We start from the raw sequence: 13,961 nt of genomic DNA on the forward strand, positions 1-13,961 counted from the left end.
TTATTGCCTTGCCTGTTGCCGAACCCGTTGCTACCGTATACCCGCCTGTGAACCCTTGCCGCCTTCCCTGACCTCTGCTACGTCTGACTGCGCTCTTGCCTACTCCCTGTGTACTACACTATATCAGCTGCCAGAGAGGTCGAGTTGTTACTGGGGGATAAGACCTGGTAGTTACCACCGCAGCAAATCCATCCCACTTGGCGGCGGGCTCTGGTGAAGACCAGTAACTGCTTAGAACCGGTCCTCCAGTACAACCCGCGTCATCGCCTCTCTGGTCCAGAGGATCCACTATCTGTCCTGCCGGTTCGTGACAATATTTATAGAAATCTTTCTTGGATAGGTTATATTTATGTTGGATGTTTCAAATATCATTAAACCAATGTCATCATATAGATGTTTGACATGTGTTAGACCATGTAATGTCCAAGTTTTCAGGTCAAGACCTGGACTTGAGGCTTGGATAAGTGATAATGGTAATTTTATAGGGTCAGATATCGTGGAGGAAGCTAGCGTGGTGCTTTTTATAGAAATCATGGCTTATAAAATCATGGCTTTGTCCAAGCTGAAGCACAGGCATGGGCAAAGTCCAGTAAGTGAGGGGGGGCTATCACTGTCTGATAAGACTGGAGCGAGCACAGAGGAGTCCTATCAGACAGGAGAGAGCACAGAGGAGTCCTATCAGACAGGAAAGAGCACAGGAGTGCTATCAGACAGAATAGAGCATCGAGGAGTCCTATCAGACAGAAGAGAGCACAGAGGAGTTCTATCAGACAGGTGAGATCACAAAGAAGTACTTTCAGACAGGAGAGAGCAAAGAGGAGTACTATCAGACAGGAGAGAGCACAAAGGAGTCCTATCAGACAGGAGAGAGCATAGAGGAGTGCTATCAGACAGGAGAGAGCACAGAGGAGTCCTATCAGACAGGAAAGAGCACAGAGGAGTCATATCAGACAGGAGAGAGCACACAGGAGTCCTATCAGACAGAAGAGAGCACAGAGGAGTACTATCAGACAGGAGAGATCACTAAAAAGTACTATCAGACAGGAGAGAGCAAAGAGGAGTACTATCAGACAGGAGAGAGCATAAATGAGTCCTATCAGACAGGAGAGAGCATAGAGGAGTACTATCAGACAGGAGAGAGCATAAAGGAGTACTGTCAGACAGGAGAGAGCACAGAGGAGTACTATCAGACAGGAGAGAGGACAGAGGAGTACTATCAGACAGGAGAGCGCACAGAGGAGTACTATAAGACAGGAGAGAGCACAGGGACTCCTCTGTCCATGCCTGTGCTTCAACTTGGACAAAGCCGTGCTTTTATAAGCCATGATTTCTCTAAAAAGGAAAGAAAGCTTTCTTAGGAAGTATATTAGAAAGGTTAATGTTTTGCTAAGATGTACAACAAAAGTACAGTGCCCATTTAAAGTGGAGTGGATTGGTAAAATTCTGCCATTTGTTGAGGGGGAGGGGGGTTAGTATAAATGATATGCTACAGTTACTGGTCAGTGGGATTATAAGGATACAAACTTCATATAGTCTTATGTTTTATTGTATATAAAAAAAATGTAAAAAAAAATATTTTTGGTTGCTTTCCATTGCCATATTCTGAGCCATAATTTTTATTTTTGTGCCAATGGACCAGTGAGAGGGCTAGTTTTGTTTTCCAGAGTGAGCTGTAGTTTTTTTTTTTTTTTTTTCCGGTACTCTTTTGGTGCACATAAAACTTTTTTTTAGAGCTTTTCATCTAGGGTCTACCACACGTACAGTATTCTGTGCAGATTTGATGGACAGGATTTGAAGCTGTGTTCAGTCATTTAGTTTACATTATAATCTGCAGCATAAACTCCTGCGCATCAAATCTGTGCAGGATACTGTACATGTGACTACACCATTAATCTGTTAAGGACGAAAGCCGTACCTGTACGCCCTGCGCTCGCTCCCGCGATATAACACGGGTCATGGGCTGACCACGCGTCATATCGGGTCGCTCCCGGCACCTAGCAATGGCCGGGACCCATGGCTAATACCAGACAGCACCAATCGCGGTGATGTCCAGTATTAACCCCTTAGACATGGTGATCAAAGTTTATTGCTGCGTCTTAAATGTAAAAAAATGCTTCCAGGCAGCTCAGACGGGCTCATTGGGACCACCGTGGTGAAATGGTGGTGTCCCGATCAGCTGAGGACACACGAGGAGAGTCTCTACCTTCCTCCTCGGCGTCCGATCCGCAATTGATTGCTCCATGCCTGAGATCCAGGCTGGAGCGATTGAGCGCCGAAAACACTGATTAATGCAATGCTATGGAATAGCATTGATCAGTGCTGGCAATCAATGTACTGCATGTTATATTCCCCTATGGGGGCTATAACAGTGTAAAAAAAAAAGTGTAAAAAAAAAGTTAATAAATGGGATTTAACCCCTTCTTTAATAAAAGTTTGAATCACCCCACTTTTTCCATAAAAAAACTATGTAAATAAAAATAAATATAAACACATGTGGTATCACCATGTGTGTAAATGTCCGAACTATAAAAATATTGTTAATTAAACCGCACGGTCAATGGTGTACACATAAAAAAAATTCCAAAGTTCAAAATAGCGTATTTTTGGTCACTTTTTATACCATAAAAAAATGAATAAAAGGCAATCAAAAAGTCCCATCAAAACAAAAATGTTACCGATAAAATCTTCAGATCACGGCGTAAAAAATTAACCCTCATACTGCCCCGTATGCGGAAAAATATAAAAGTTATAGAGGTCAGAAGAGGACATTTTGAAACATATAAATTTTAGTGCATGTACGTAGGGTAGGGTATTATTTTAACCCCTTAAGGGACCACATGTTTTTTCCATTTTTGCACTTTCGTGTTTTCCTCCTCACCTTTTAAAAATCATAACCCTTTCAATTTTGCACCTAAAAATCCATATGATGGCTTATATTTTGCGCCACCAATTTTACTTTGCAGTCTCATCAGTCATTTTACCCAAAAATCTACAGCAAAATGGGAAAAAAATCATTGTGCGACGAAATTGAAGAAAAAACGCCATTTTGTAACTTTTGGGGACCTCTGTTTCTACGCAGTACATTGTTCGGTAAAAATGAGACCTTATCTTTATTCTGTGGGTCCATACGCTTAAAACGATACCCTACTTATATAGGTTTGATTTTCCCTACTTCTGTAAAAAATCATAACTACATACAGAAAAATGTATATGTTTAAAATTGTCATCTTCTGACCCCTATAACTTTTTTATTTTTCTGCATATGGGGAGGTATGAGGGCTAATTTTTTGCACCGTGATCTGAAGTTTTTAGAGGTATTATTTTTGTATTGATCGGACTTTTTGATAGCTTTTTATTCATTTTTTCATGATATAAAAAGCGACCAAAAAAACGTTATTTTGGACTTTGGATTTTTTTTGCGCGTACGCCATTGACCGTGTGGTTTAATTAATGATATATTTTTATAGTTTGGGCATTTACACACGCGGCGAGACCACACACGTTTATATTTATTTTTATTTACATCATGTTTTTTTATGGGAAAAGGGGGGTGATTTGAACTTTTATTAAGGAAAGGGTTAAATCACATTTATTAACTTTTTTTTTTGCAGTGTTATAACTCCCATAGGGACCTATAACACTGCACACACTGGTTGCCAGCACTGTTCACTGCAAAGCCATAGCTTTGCAATGATCAGCGTTATCGTCGGTAGATTGCTCAAGCCTGAATCTCAGACTTGGAGCAATCAATTGCCGAGGGACACGCCGGAGGCAGGTAAGAGGACCTCCGCTCGTGTCCCAGCTGATCGGGACACCGCATTTTCACTGCGGTGGTCCCGATCAGCCCCGCTGAGCACCTGGGCAGCTTTCACTTTCGGGTTAGACGCGGCGTTCAACTTTGAATGGCGTGTCTAAAGGGTTAATAGCGTGTGGCACCGCAATCACTGCCACGCGCTATTAGCCCTGGGTCCCGGCATCAGATACATGCCGAGACCGACCTGATATGACGTGGGGTCAACGTAGGAGCCGGCGAAGGACGTAAATATATGTCCTTGGTCGTTAAGGGTTTAAACAAATGGACCTACAGAATAAAAATAAGGTGTAATTTTTACCGAAAATTGCCCTGCCTAGAATCGGATATTTTTTTTTTTTTGGGTTTTGCTGTAGATTTTTTTGTAAAAGGGCTGATGTCATTACAAAGTACAATTGACGCAAAAAACAAGCCATCATATGGGTCTGTAGGGGAAAAATTGAAAGGGTTATGATTTTTAAAAAGTAAGGAGGAAAAAACTAAAGTGCAAAAATGGAAAAACGCTCAGTCCTGAAAGGGTTAAAAAAAGTTTTGTGAAACGCTCAGTCCTGAAATCGTTAAAAAAAAGTTTTGTGTATATATCTATATTGATAAATAACATTGTTTTAAAGTGTACCCGTCAGATCCAACAATTTTTTTTTTCTATATCACTCAGTACCTAATCCTGACCATGTACATCTAATTTTTATGTGTCTAGCACCTTTGTTTATTTTTTATTACACTTTTAATTTAGCTCACTAGTCTGAATTCCTCTCAAAGGGAGGGGGCGTGGCCTCACTGTGCAGGTCTCCGCCCCCTCCCTCAGTATGCTGTCTGCTCACATCTCCCCTAGCATTAGCAAAACTACAACTCCCAGCTTGTCCTCACTGACAGTAGCGGGACACAAGCTGACAGTGGTAGATTTTCCTCCAGCTATGAGCCCTGCACTCACAGCTGTCAATCAAGAAAGTGTGTCCATGACATAGGTGATGATGCATGGACACAGCAGGACTAGTATATGTCCTAGCAGGCAGGGGGAGCAGTTGTTTGACTGGCTTTTTCAGTATGAAATACTGAAAATTTTCTAAAGAAAGCAATTGCAAAAGCTAATGGTGTTGCATGCTTTAAAACATATCAAAAGTTTTTGTATCTGACAGTGCCCATTTAATACTTCAGACTTTTACTAATGACCACATACCCTAACCACACATCTCGATCTCACATCCTGGATCGCCCCCCAGCGCGATTGCGGGGGGACGATCCACTGTGGAGGTAGCCGGAGGGCCTACCTCTCCTTCCGTGCAAGTCCCGTCTCTCACATTTATAAAGCCTGGCAAGCCCAGGCGCTTTATCAATCGAGTGCAGATCACACATATCAATGTGGTTCTATGGAACCACATTGATCTGTATGAGGAATCTAATGATTCCTCCTAAAAGTCCACTAAGTGGAAAAAAAAGTTTAATAAAAGTAAAAAAAGCAAAAAAAAAAACACATTAACCCCTTCCTTATTAAAAGTTAAAAAATTCCCAAATTCCATATAAAAATATAAAAACATCATAAAATAAACATGTGTGGTATCGCCGCGTGCGTAAATGTCCGAACTATAAAAATATATGGTTAATTAAACCGAACGGTTAATGGCGTACTCGCTAAAAAATAAAGTCCAAAATAGGGTATTTTTGGTCACTTTTTATACCCTAAAAAAAATGAATAAAAAGCGATCAAAAAGTCCGATCTAAACAAACATGGAACTCATTAAAACTTCAGATCATGGCGCAAAATATGAGCCCTCATATAGCCCCGTACACAGGAAAATCAAAAAGTTATAGGGATCAGAAGAGGACAATTTTAAATGTATTAATTTTCATGCATGTAGTTATGATTTTTTCCAAAAGTACGACAAAATCAAACCTATATAAGTAGGGTATCATTTTAATCGTATGGACCTACAGAATAACGATAAAGTGTAATTTTGACCAAAAAATGTACTGCGTAGAAACGGGAGCCCCCAAAAGTTAAAAAATGTCGTTTTTTTTTTTTTCAATTTTGTTGCACAATGATTTTTTTCCCATTTCGCCGTAGAGTTTTGGGTAAAATGACATTACAAATTAGTGGCACAAAAAATAAGCCATCATATGGATTTTTAGGTGCAAAACTGGAAAGGTTATGATTTTTAACAAAAGTGGATAGGGGATAAGATGGGTCCGCGATGCCCCCTCCCATAGACTTGTATTGAGAGGTGGGCCGTTACGTCACGAGGGGTCAGAGCCTTGATGTAACAATGCTCCGTCCCCTGTATTGCCCCTCATTACACATGGAGCAAGTCTGCTCTTTGCAGTAATGATAGCGGGGTGCTGCAGCGGAGATACCAGGGGTCCCCAGCAGCGGGACCCCGGTGATCTGACATCTTATCCCCTATCCTTTGGAAAGGGGATAAGATGTCTAGGGGCAGAGTACCCCTTTAAGGCCTCATTGCCATGTGCAGATAGAAAAAGTTTGGTATGTAACTCTTTTTACACTTCAAACTTTTTATATAGAGAATGGCTTAAATTATCTCTTGCTAGGGCAGATGGTTGTTTCAAGCGAGCCTGACATGATGTTTGTCAGCAGCTGTTGATGTGTCTGCAAAACAGTGAGCACCAGAGAGAGGGAGCGCAATTCATTTAAGGATTCCTGACTGTGTCCTAACAGGACTCCACCATTAATATGTGTCACCATCTGGGTCTCAGGGTTCGGAATTGCATTTAAACTCGAGTCTTTCATCCACATGATAACCTTTTTTTTCTTCTTTTTTTTCGGTGTTAACCTAATGATAAAAAGAATATTTTTCTTTTGCCGACTTTTCTGTCTTAATCAAATGTTGTCTTCTGCAAAATTTTCTGCTAAAAGGTGGCATGGGGTGCAGCACAAATTCCCGTAATTGTCTCTGTAAGGAATGTGAAATAATCCATTAACTCGCTCTGCAGTCACACAGAAGCTGCTTGCGAGACCTTATTTTTTGCTAGGAAAAAGCTTGGGTCGTGGCTTTTGCATCTTTTTTCTTCATGCACGGTTTATAACAAGGTATTCGGCTGGTTTCATAACACCCAGCCTACTGCTCTGTCTGCTGAAGCGCGTTGTTGCCTTCATCAAAACGATGCGGCTTTCTATTTTCTGTGTGTCTGGGCATTTCATACATATAGTCATGGCTGTAAATGTTGGCACCCCTGAAACTTTTCTAGAAAATTAAGTATTTCTCACAGAAAAGGATTGCAGCAAATACATGTTTTTCTATACACGTGTTTTTTTGTTGTTTTTTTTTTTCAAATTCAAAGTTTATTAAATCAATACACGTGTTTATTCCCTTTGTGTGTATTGGAACTAAACCAAAAAAGGGAGGAAAAAAAGCTAATTGGACATAATGTCACACCAAACTCCAAAAATGGGCTGGACAAAATTATTGGCACCCTTATCTTAATATTTGCTTGCACACCCTTTGGAATAAATAACTGAAATCAGTCGCTTCCTATAACCATCAAAAAGCTTCGTACACCTCTCACCCGGAATGTTGGACCACTCTTCCTTTGCAAACTGCTCCAGGTCTCAACAGCAATTTTAAGATCTCTCCACAGGTGTTCAATGGGATTTAGATCTGGACTCATTGCTGCCACTTCAGAACTCTCCAGCGCTTTGTTGCCATCCATTTCTGGGTGCTTTCTTACATATGTTTGGGGTCATTGTCCTGCTGGAAGACCAAAGATCTCGGACGCAAACCCAGCTTTCTGACACTGGGCTGTACAGTGCGACCCAAAATGCCTTGGTAATCCTCAGATTTCATGATTCTTTGCACACATTCAAGACACCTAATGCCAGAGGCAGCAAAACAACCCCAAAACATCATTGAACCTCCACCATATTTCACTGTAGGTAATGTGTTTTTTCTTTGTAGGCCTCATTCCATTTTCGGTAAACAGTAGAATGATGTGCTTTACCTAAAAGCTCTATCTTGGTCTCATCTGTCCACAAGATGTTTTCCCAGAAGGATTTTGGCTTACTCAAGTTCATTTTGGCAAAATATAGTCTTGTTTTTTTATGTCTCTGTGTCAGCAGTGGGGTCCTCCTTGGTCTCCTGCCATAGCACTTCATTTAAATGTTGATGAATAGTTCATGCTGACACTGATGCTCCCTGAGCCTGCAGGACAACTTGAATATCTTTGGAACTTGTTTGGGGCTGCTTATCCACCATCTGGACTATCCTGCGTTGACACCTTTCATCAATTTTTCTCTTCTGTCCATGCCCAGAGAGATTAGCTACAGTGCCATGGGTTGCAAACTTCTTGATAATGTTGCGCACTGTGGACAAAGGCAAATCTAGATCTCTGGAGATGGACTTGTAACCTTGAGATTGTTGATATTTTTCCACAATTTTGGTTCTCAAGTCCTCAGACAGTTCTCTTTCTGTTATCCATGCTTAGTGTGGCACACACAGAGACACAATGCAAAGACTAAGTGAACTTCTCTCCTTTTTATCTGCTTTCAGGTGTGATTTTTATATTACCCACACATGTTCCTTGCCCCCAGGTGAGTTTAAAGGAGCAGCACATGCTTGAAACAATTTTATTTTTCCACAATTTTGAAAGGGTGCCAATAATTTTGTCCAGACCATTTTTGGAGTTTGGTGTGACATTATGTCCAATTTGCTTTTTTCCTCCCTTTTTTGGTTTAGTTCCAATACACACAAATGGAATAAACATGTGTATAGCAAAACATGTTACTGCAATCCTTTTCTGTAAGAAATACTTAATTTTGTAGAAAAGTGTCATAGGTGCCAACATTTACGGCGATGACTGTAAATTCTTTAGAATCATGATACTATTAAGTTGAACTATTTAAATATTTGTGACCCCTTGAACTGTTTTCTGCCATTTAAAATTTTAGGCAGGTGTTAATATAGTAATAGATGTTGCTTTTTTCCTCTGCTTCTTGCACTGGCAAATACTAAAATAAATGTGTATAGCTGTGTCTGCAAAATGATTGTCCATCATACAATTGATTGTTCAGCAGTTGTTCAACCATCAAACTACTTCTGTCTATGAGTAAGGCCACCTTTAGGTTTCCATTCTTTGAACGTTCTTGTTAGTGAGGAGGCATCAGCATGCGGTAGCTTATTTTGGCCCTAGCTTAAAGCATGTCTATGATCTATCTGGTAATATCATTTTAAAGGAAATATGTTAAAGGGGTACTCTGGTGGAAAACATTATTATGATTTTTTTTTTTTTTTAAATCAACTAGTGCCAGAAAGTTAAACAGATTTGTAAATTACTTCTATTTAATAATCTTAAAGGGTTATCTGGCCAAAGACATCTTATCCCCCTATCCAAAGGATAGGGGATAAGAATGTGGGTGCTGCACGAAGATCGCGGGGGGTCCCAGCGGCGGGTCCCCCGCAATCAGACATCTTATCCTATATCCATTGGATAGGATATATGTTGTCTTTGGCCAGATAACCAATTTAATCCTTCCAGTATTTATCAGCTGCAGAATGCTCCACTGAAAGTTCTTTTCTTTTTTAATAATTTTTCAGTCTCACCACAGTGTTCTCTGCTGACACCTCCATGTCAGGAACTGTCCAGAATAGGAGCAAATACCCATAGGAAACCTATCCTGCTTTGAACAGTTCCTGACATGGACAGAGGTGTCAGCAGAGAGCACTGTGGCCAGGCAGAAAAGAACAACTCAACTTCCACTGTAGTATACAGCAGCTGATAAGTACTGGAGGGATACATATTTTTAAATAGAAGTAATTTACAAATTTGTTTAACTTACTGCCACCAGTTGATTTAATTTTTAATTTTTTTTTTTGCATCGGAGCACCCCTTTGATAGAATTCCCATAATCCAGTGAAGTTAATGGTTATATATAGATTTCATTTATTTGTTATCTGTGTTAATAAATGCATTACAATTTTTATTAAAAGTAAACTTTGCTTGGTTTATGTATAAAGGTACTTTTATTACTATTATTGTCTGAACCTTCACATTTGGCACCCCTAGACCTTGGTGTGCTATAGATTTTCTATACATAATCTTATAAAGCTTACCTGTTCTTTTTGTTTCCTGAAGAATTAACCCCTGAAGAAAGAGCCCAAAAAATTGCCAGAACTATGCGGAAGCAGTCGGTAGAAGTTAAAGAGAAGTGGGAAAGCCTGAACTTGCAGGCTGTCAGCTGGCAGAAGCAAGTGGAGAAAGCTGTGGAGAAATTGAGGGTCTTGCAAAGTGCAATGGATGATCTTGATGTGGGATTGGTGGCAGCAGAAAAAGTGCGCAGTGGCTGGAAGCCGGTCGGAGATTTATTGATTGACTCTTTGAAGGAACACATTGAGAAGACAAGTGTAAGTAATTTCTGTATGTTTAAATGGTCACCTATTTACATGTAAAAGCCCACCTTATTAACTTTTATATAGTGTTATGTGTTGTTTACTCTTTATTTCTCCTTGGTATGAATTCATCACTCTATTACACACATTTCCAATATGGCATTAGACATGGCTTCAGTATTTTTTTTAGCTACAGACCTCATAGCATGTAAACCAACAAATATGGGCTTAGATCAAATAAACTTTAATAAATGCCATGTGTGAAATCTTCACCCTGTAACAATACCCACAATTCACACTGGACACTCATTAGAAATACCCCTTAACCCCTTAAGGACTCAGCCCATTTTGGCCTTTGGACTTAATTTTTACGTTTTCATTTTTTCCTCCTCGCCTTCTAAAAATCATAACTCTTTTATATTTTCATCCACAGACTAGTATGAGGGCTTGTTTTTTGCGCGACCAGTTGTCCTTTGTAATGACATCACTCATTATATCATAAAATGTATGGCGCAACCAAAAAACACTATTTTTGTGGGGAAATTAAAACGAAAAACGCAATTTTGCTAATTTTGGAAGGTTTCGTTTTCACGCCGTACAATTTATGGTAAAAATGACGTGTGTTCTTTATTCTGAGGGTCAATACGATTAAAATGATACCCATTATTATATACTTTTATATTATTGTTGCGCTTAAAAAAAATCACAAACTTTTTAACCAAATTAGTACGTTTATAATCCCTTTATTTTGATGACCTATAACTTTTTTATTTTTCCGTATAAGCGGCGGTATGGGGGCTCATTTTTTGCGTCATGATCTGTACTTTTTTTTTTTATACCACATTTGCATATAAAAAACTTTTAATACATTTTTTATAATTTTTTTTTTAATAAAATGTATTAAAAAAGTAGGACTTTTTTATTTTTTTTCGTTCACGCCGTTAACCGTACGGGATCATTAACATTTTATTTTAATAGTTCGGACATTTACGCACGCGGCGATACCAAATATGTCTATATTTTTTTTACTTTTACTTTTACATTTTTTTACATTTTTTTTTACACTTGAATAGTCCCCATAGGGGACTATTCATAGCAATACCATGATTGCTAATACTGATCTGTTCTATGTATAGGACATAGAACAGATCAGTGTTTTCGGTCATCTTCTGCTCTGGTCTGCTCGATCACAGACCAGAGCAGGAGATGCCGGGAGCCGCACGGAGGAAGGAGAGGGGACCTCCGTGCGGCGTTATGAATGAACGGATCCCCGCAGCAGCGCTGCGGGCGATCCGATTGTTCATTTAAATCGTGAACTGCCGCAGATGCCGGGATCTGTATTGATCCCGGCACCTGAGGGGTTAATGGCGGACGCCCACGAGATCGCGGACGTCGGCCATTGCCGGCGGGTCCCTGGCTGCGATCAGCTCCGATGCTTGCGGTTATGCTTAGGACGTAAATGTACGTCCTGGTGCTTTAAGTACCACCGCACCAGGACGTACATTTACGTCCTGCGTCCTTAAGGGGTTAAAAGGTACTCCCTTGGGAAACTTTTTTTTTTTTTAAATTAACTGGTGCCAGAAAGTTAAACAGATTTGTAAATCACTTCTATTAAAAATTCTTAATCCTTCCAGTACTTTTTAGGGGCTGTATACTAAAGAGAAATCCAAAAAAGAAATGCATTTCCTCTGATGTCATGACCACAGTGCTCTCTGCTGACCTCTGCTGTCCATTTTAGGAACTGTCCAGAGCAGCATATGTTTGCTATGGAGATTTTCTCCTCCTCTGGACAGTTCCTAAAATGGACAGCAGAGGTCAGCAGAGAGCACTGTGGTCATGACATTGGAGGAATTGCATTTCTTTTTTTGATTTCTCTTTAGTATACAGCCCTTAAAAAGTACTGGAAGGATTAAGATTTTTTAATAGAAGTGATTTACAAATCTGTTTAACTTTCTGGCACCAGTTGATTAAAAAAAAAAAGTTTTCCACGGGAGTACCCCTTTAAATCTTTTTAGAAAAATCAAATAAGAACAATTAAAAAGGACAGCAACAGTCAGAAAAATCTGACAACTATGAGGTAGGTAATATTACATCAGGATAAAGTTCATATAAGTGACAATCCCATAGTACTAGGGCCACCAGTATACATTTCATATACATATGTTACATCTGAAAATGCATAAATCATAGATGCAAGTGCACAGATGAACAGTACAAAATCCTATAGTCACTAGGTAAGCTTTAGGAAAGGGAAATAACATGAAACACCCACAGAGACGTGGCAATTTCACAGTAAGTGAAGATATACTTCCTCCTGGGTGAACAAGTAAGTAAACAAAGTTTCAACAAACAAACGTTTCTTACACTCCACATGCAAATCCGGTGACCTCGACTGCCCACATACCCTCACAGTCAGTCAGTACCCCGACGCCGTTTCACCTTTAGGCTTCCTCAGGGAGACCTCCTAGCATGACAACCAGTACTGTTGACAAAAGACCTGTTTTAGGTGCTAAAATATTTTACTGCAAATATTGCAGCCCATCAGTCAAAATACAAGTCTTCGTCTCTGCACAGAAGTGATTGTAGATTCCCTGTTTTATTGTCACGGCTTCTCTTTAGTGGTAGGAACAATAGGGAACCTGACTAAGCTTCTTCGGCTGAAGACAGATTGAGATGTTGGTTTAGGCTATGTGCACATACCAAGGTTCTGTTGCAGTTTTTTGTATTTATTATGTGTGGACAAAGCCTTATTATGTGAATGGTATTTTGGAGAATCATTTTATGTACTTGTTTCCCATTGCATATATAGAGGCAATATATATTTTCATTATTCCGTGTCAGACAAGTGTATTGATTTTTCTGACCCTTAAACCTTTTATAAAGCTTCTCATCTGGCCAATTGACTACTCCTGATATAAGTCCTTCAAGCTTTAGATAAACATGAAAAAAAATTGACCTTCATTTAAAATGCATTCATATCTAGTCTACTTTTACTTCACAGTCCATTGTGCCTTTCATTCTACGATCTGCCTAACCTTACCAATAGTGAAATCTTTCTTTTTATCCTGCCTCAAAAGGTTTGATGTTTCTGAAGCCATGTTAAAGTGAATATGATCTATTGGTGATGATCTTAATTTTTCATTTTACTGTCTATATTTTTTAATAATTCTGCAAATTAGCAGTTTTTAATTTCACCACTAGGCCTAAAACTAAGATGAGACTTCTTGTTTTGTCTGTGATGATAAGGCTGCTGTAAAGTGATCTGTACAGCATTACATTTCAAGATGCCCTAATATATAGAAAAGCCCATATGAACTCAGTCTTCCCCTCCCCATGTAGAAAGACCTTTACATGGTTCATGCTTAGAAACCTTCCCCATAAGAAGTATAGGGTCTGGAGATGTTCATTGGCTTACTGTAAAGCATATAACTAAATGCTGTTATAAACAGCTCAGGAAAGATGATTGTCCACCAGAATAACTAAATTTCTAATAGTTAAACAAGAAATTACAGAAAAGAAATTGAAAGAGATTAGTAAACAGAACATGTTTTATTACCTGGCTATGATCAGTAAAAGAAATCTAGGGGACATACTCACTTTAAGGTAAGAAGAAAATGGACCCGGCACTACCAAAATTAAAGGCTACTGGCACTCTTTGCATCCGAGGGGGCTGCGGGGCTAGCTAGAGGGTTGCCTATAGCGGTGCGTCTCCATAAACAGATAAAAGTTCAAATGAAGATAGAGAAAGAGGATCGCACTCACCAGGCATACAACTCTTTATTCCGTCACCGGTACGTAAGGCATATACAGGAGCT

General features: G+C 39.5%; 1 protein-coding gene across 12 annotated transcripts in view; it reads left to right on the plus strand.

The window, feature by feature from the left end:
• The window catches only part of UTRN (utrophin), a 702,825-nt gene that overhangs the window by 521,825 nt on the left and 167,039 nt on the right, over nt 1-13,961 (plus strand). For all 12 annotated transcript variants that reach the window (XM_056567370.1, XM_056567374.1, XM_056567371.1 and 9 more), the window contains one exon: nt 9,893-10,161. In XM_056567370.1, the coding sequence (XP_056423345.1) occupies nt 9,893-10,161 (269 nt within the window). The remainder of the gene's footprint in view (nt 1-9,892; nt 10,162-13,961) is intronic.

The sequence above is a fragment of the Hyla sarda genome, chromosome 3 (assembly GCF_029499605.1).
Source record: "Hyla sarda isolate aHylSar1 chromosome 3, aHylSar1.hap1, whole genome shotgun sequence".
NCBI lineage: Eukaryota > Metazoa > Chordata > Amphibia > Anura > Hylidae > Hyla > Hyla sarda.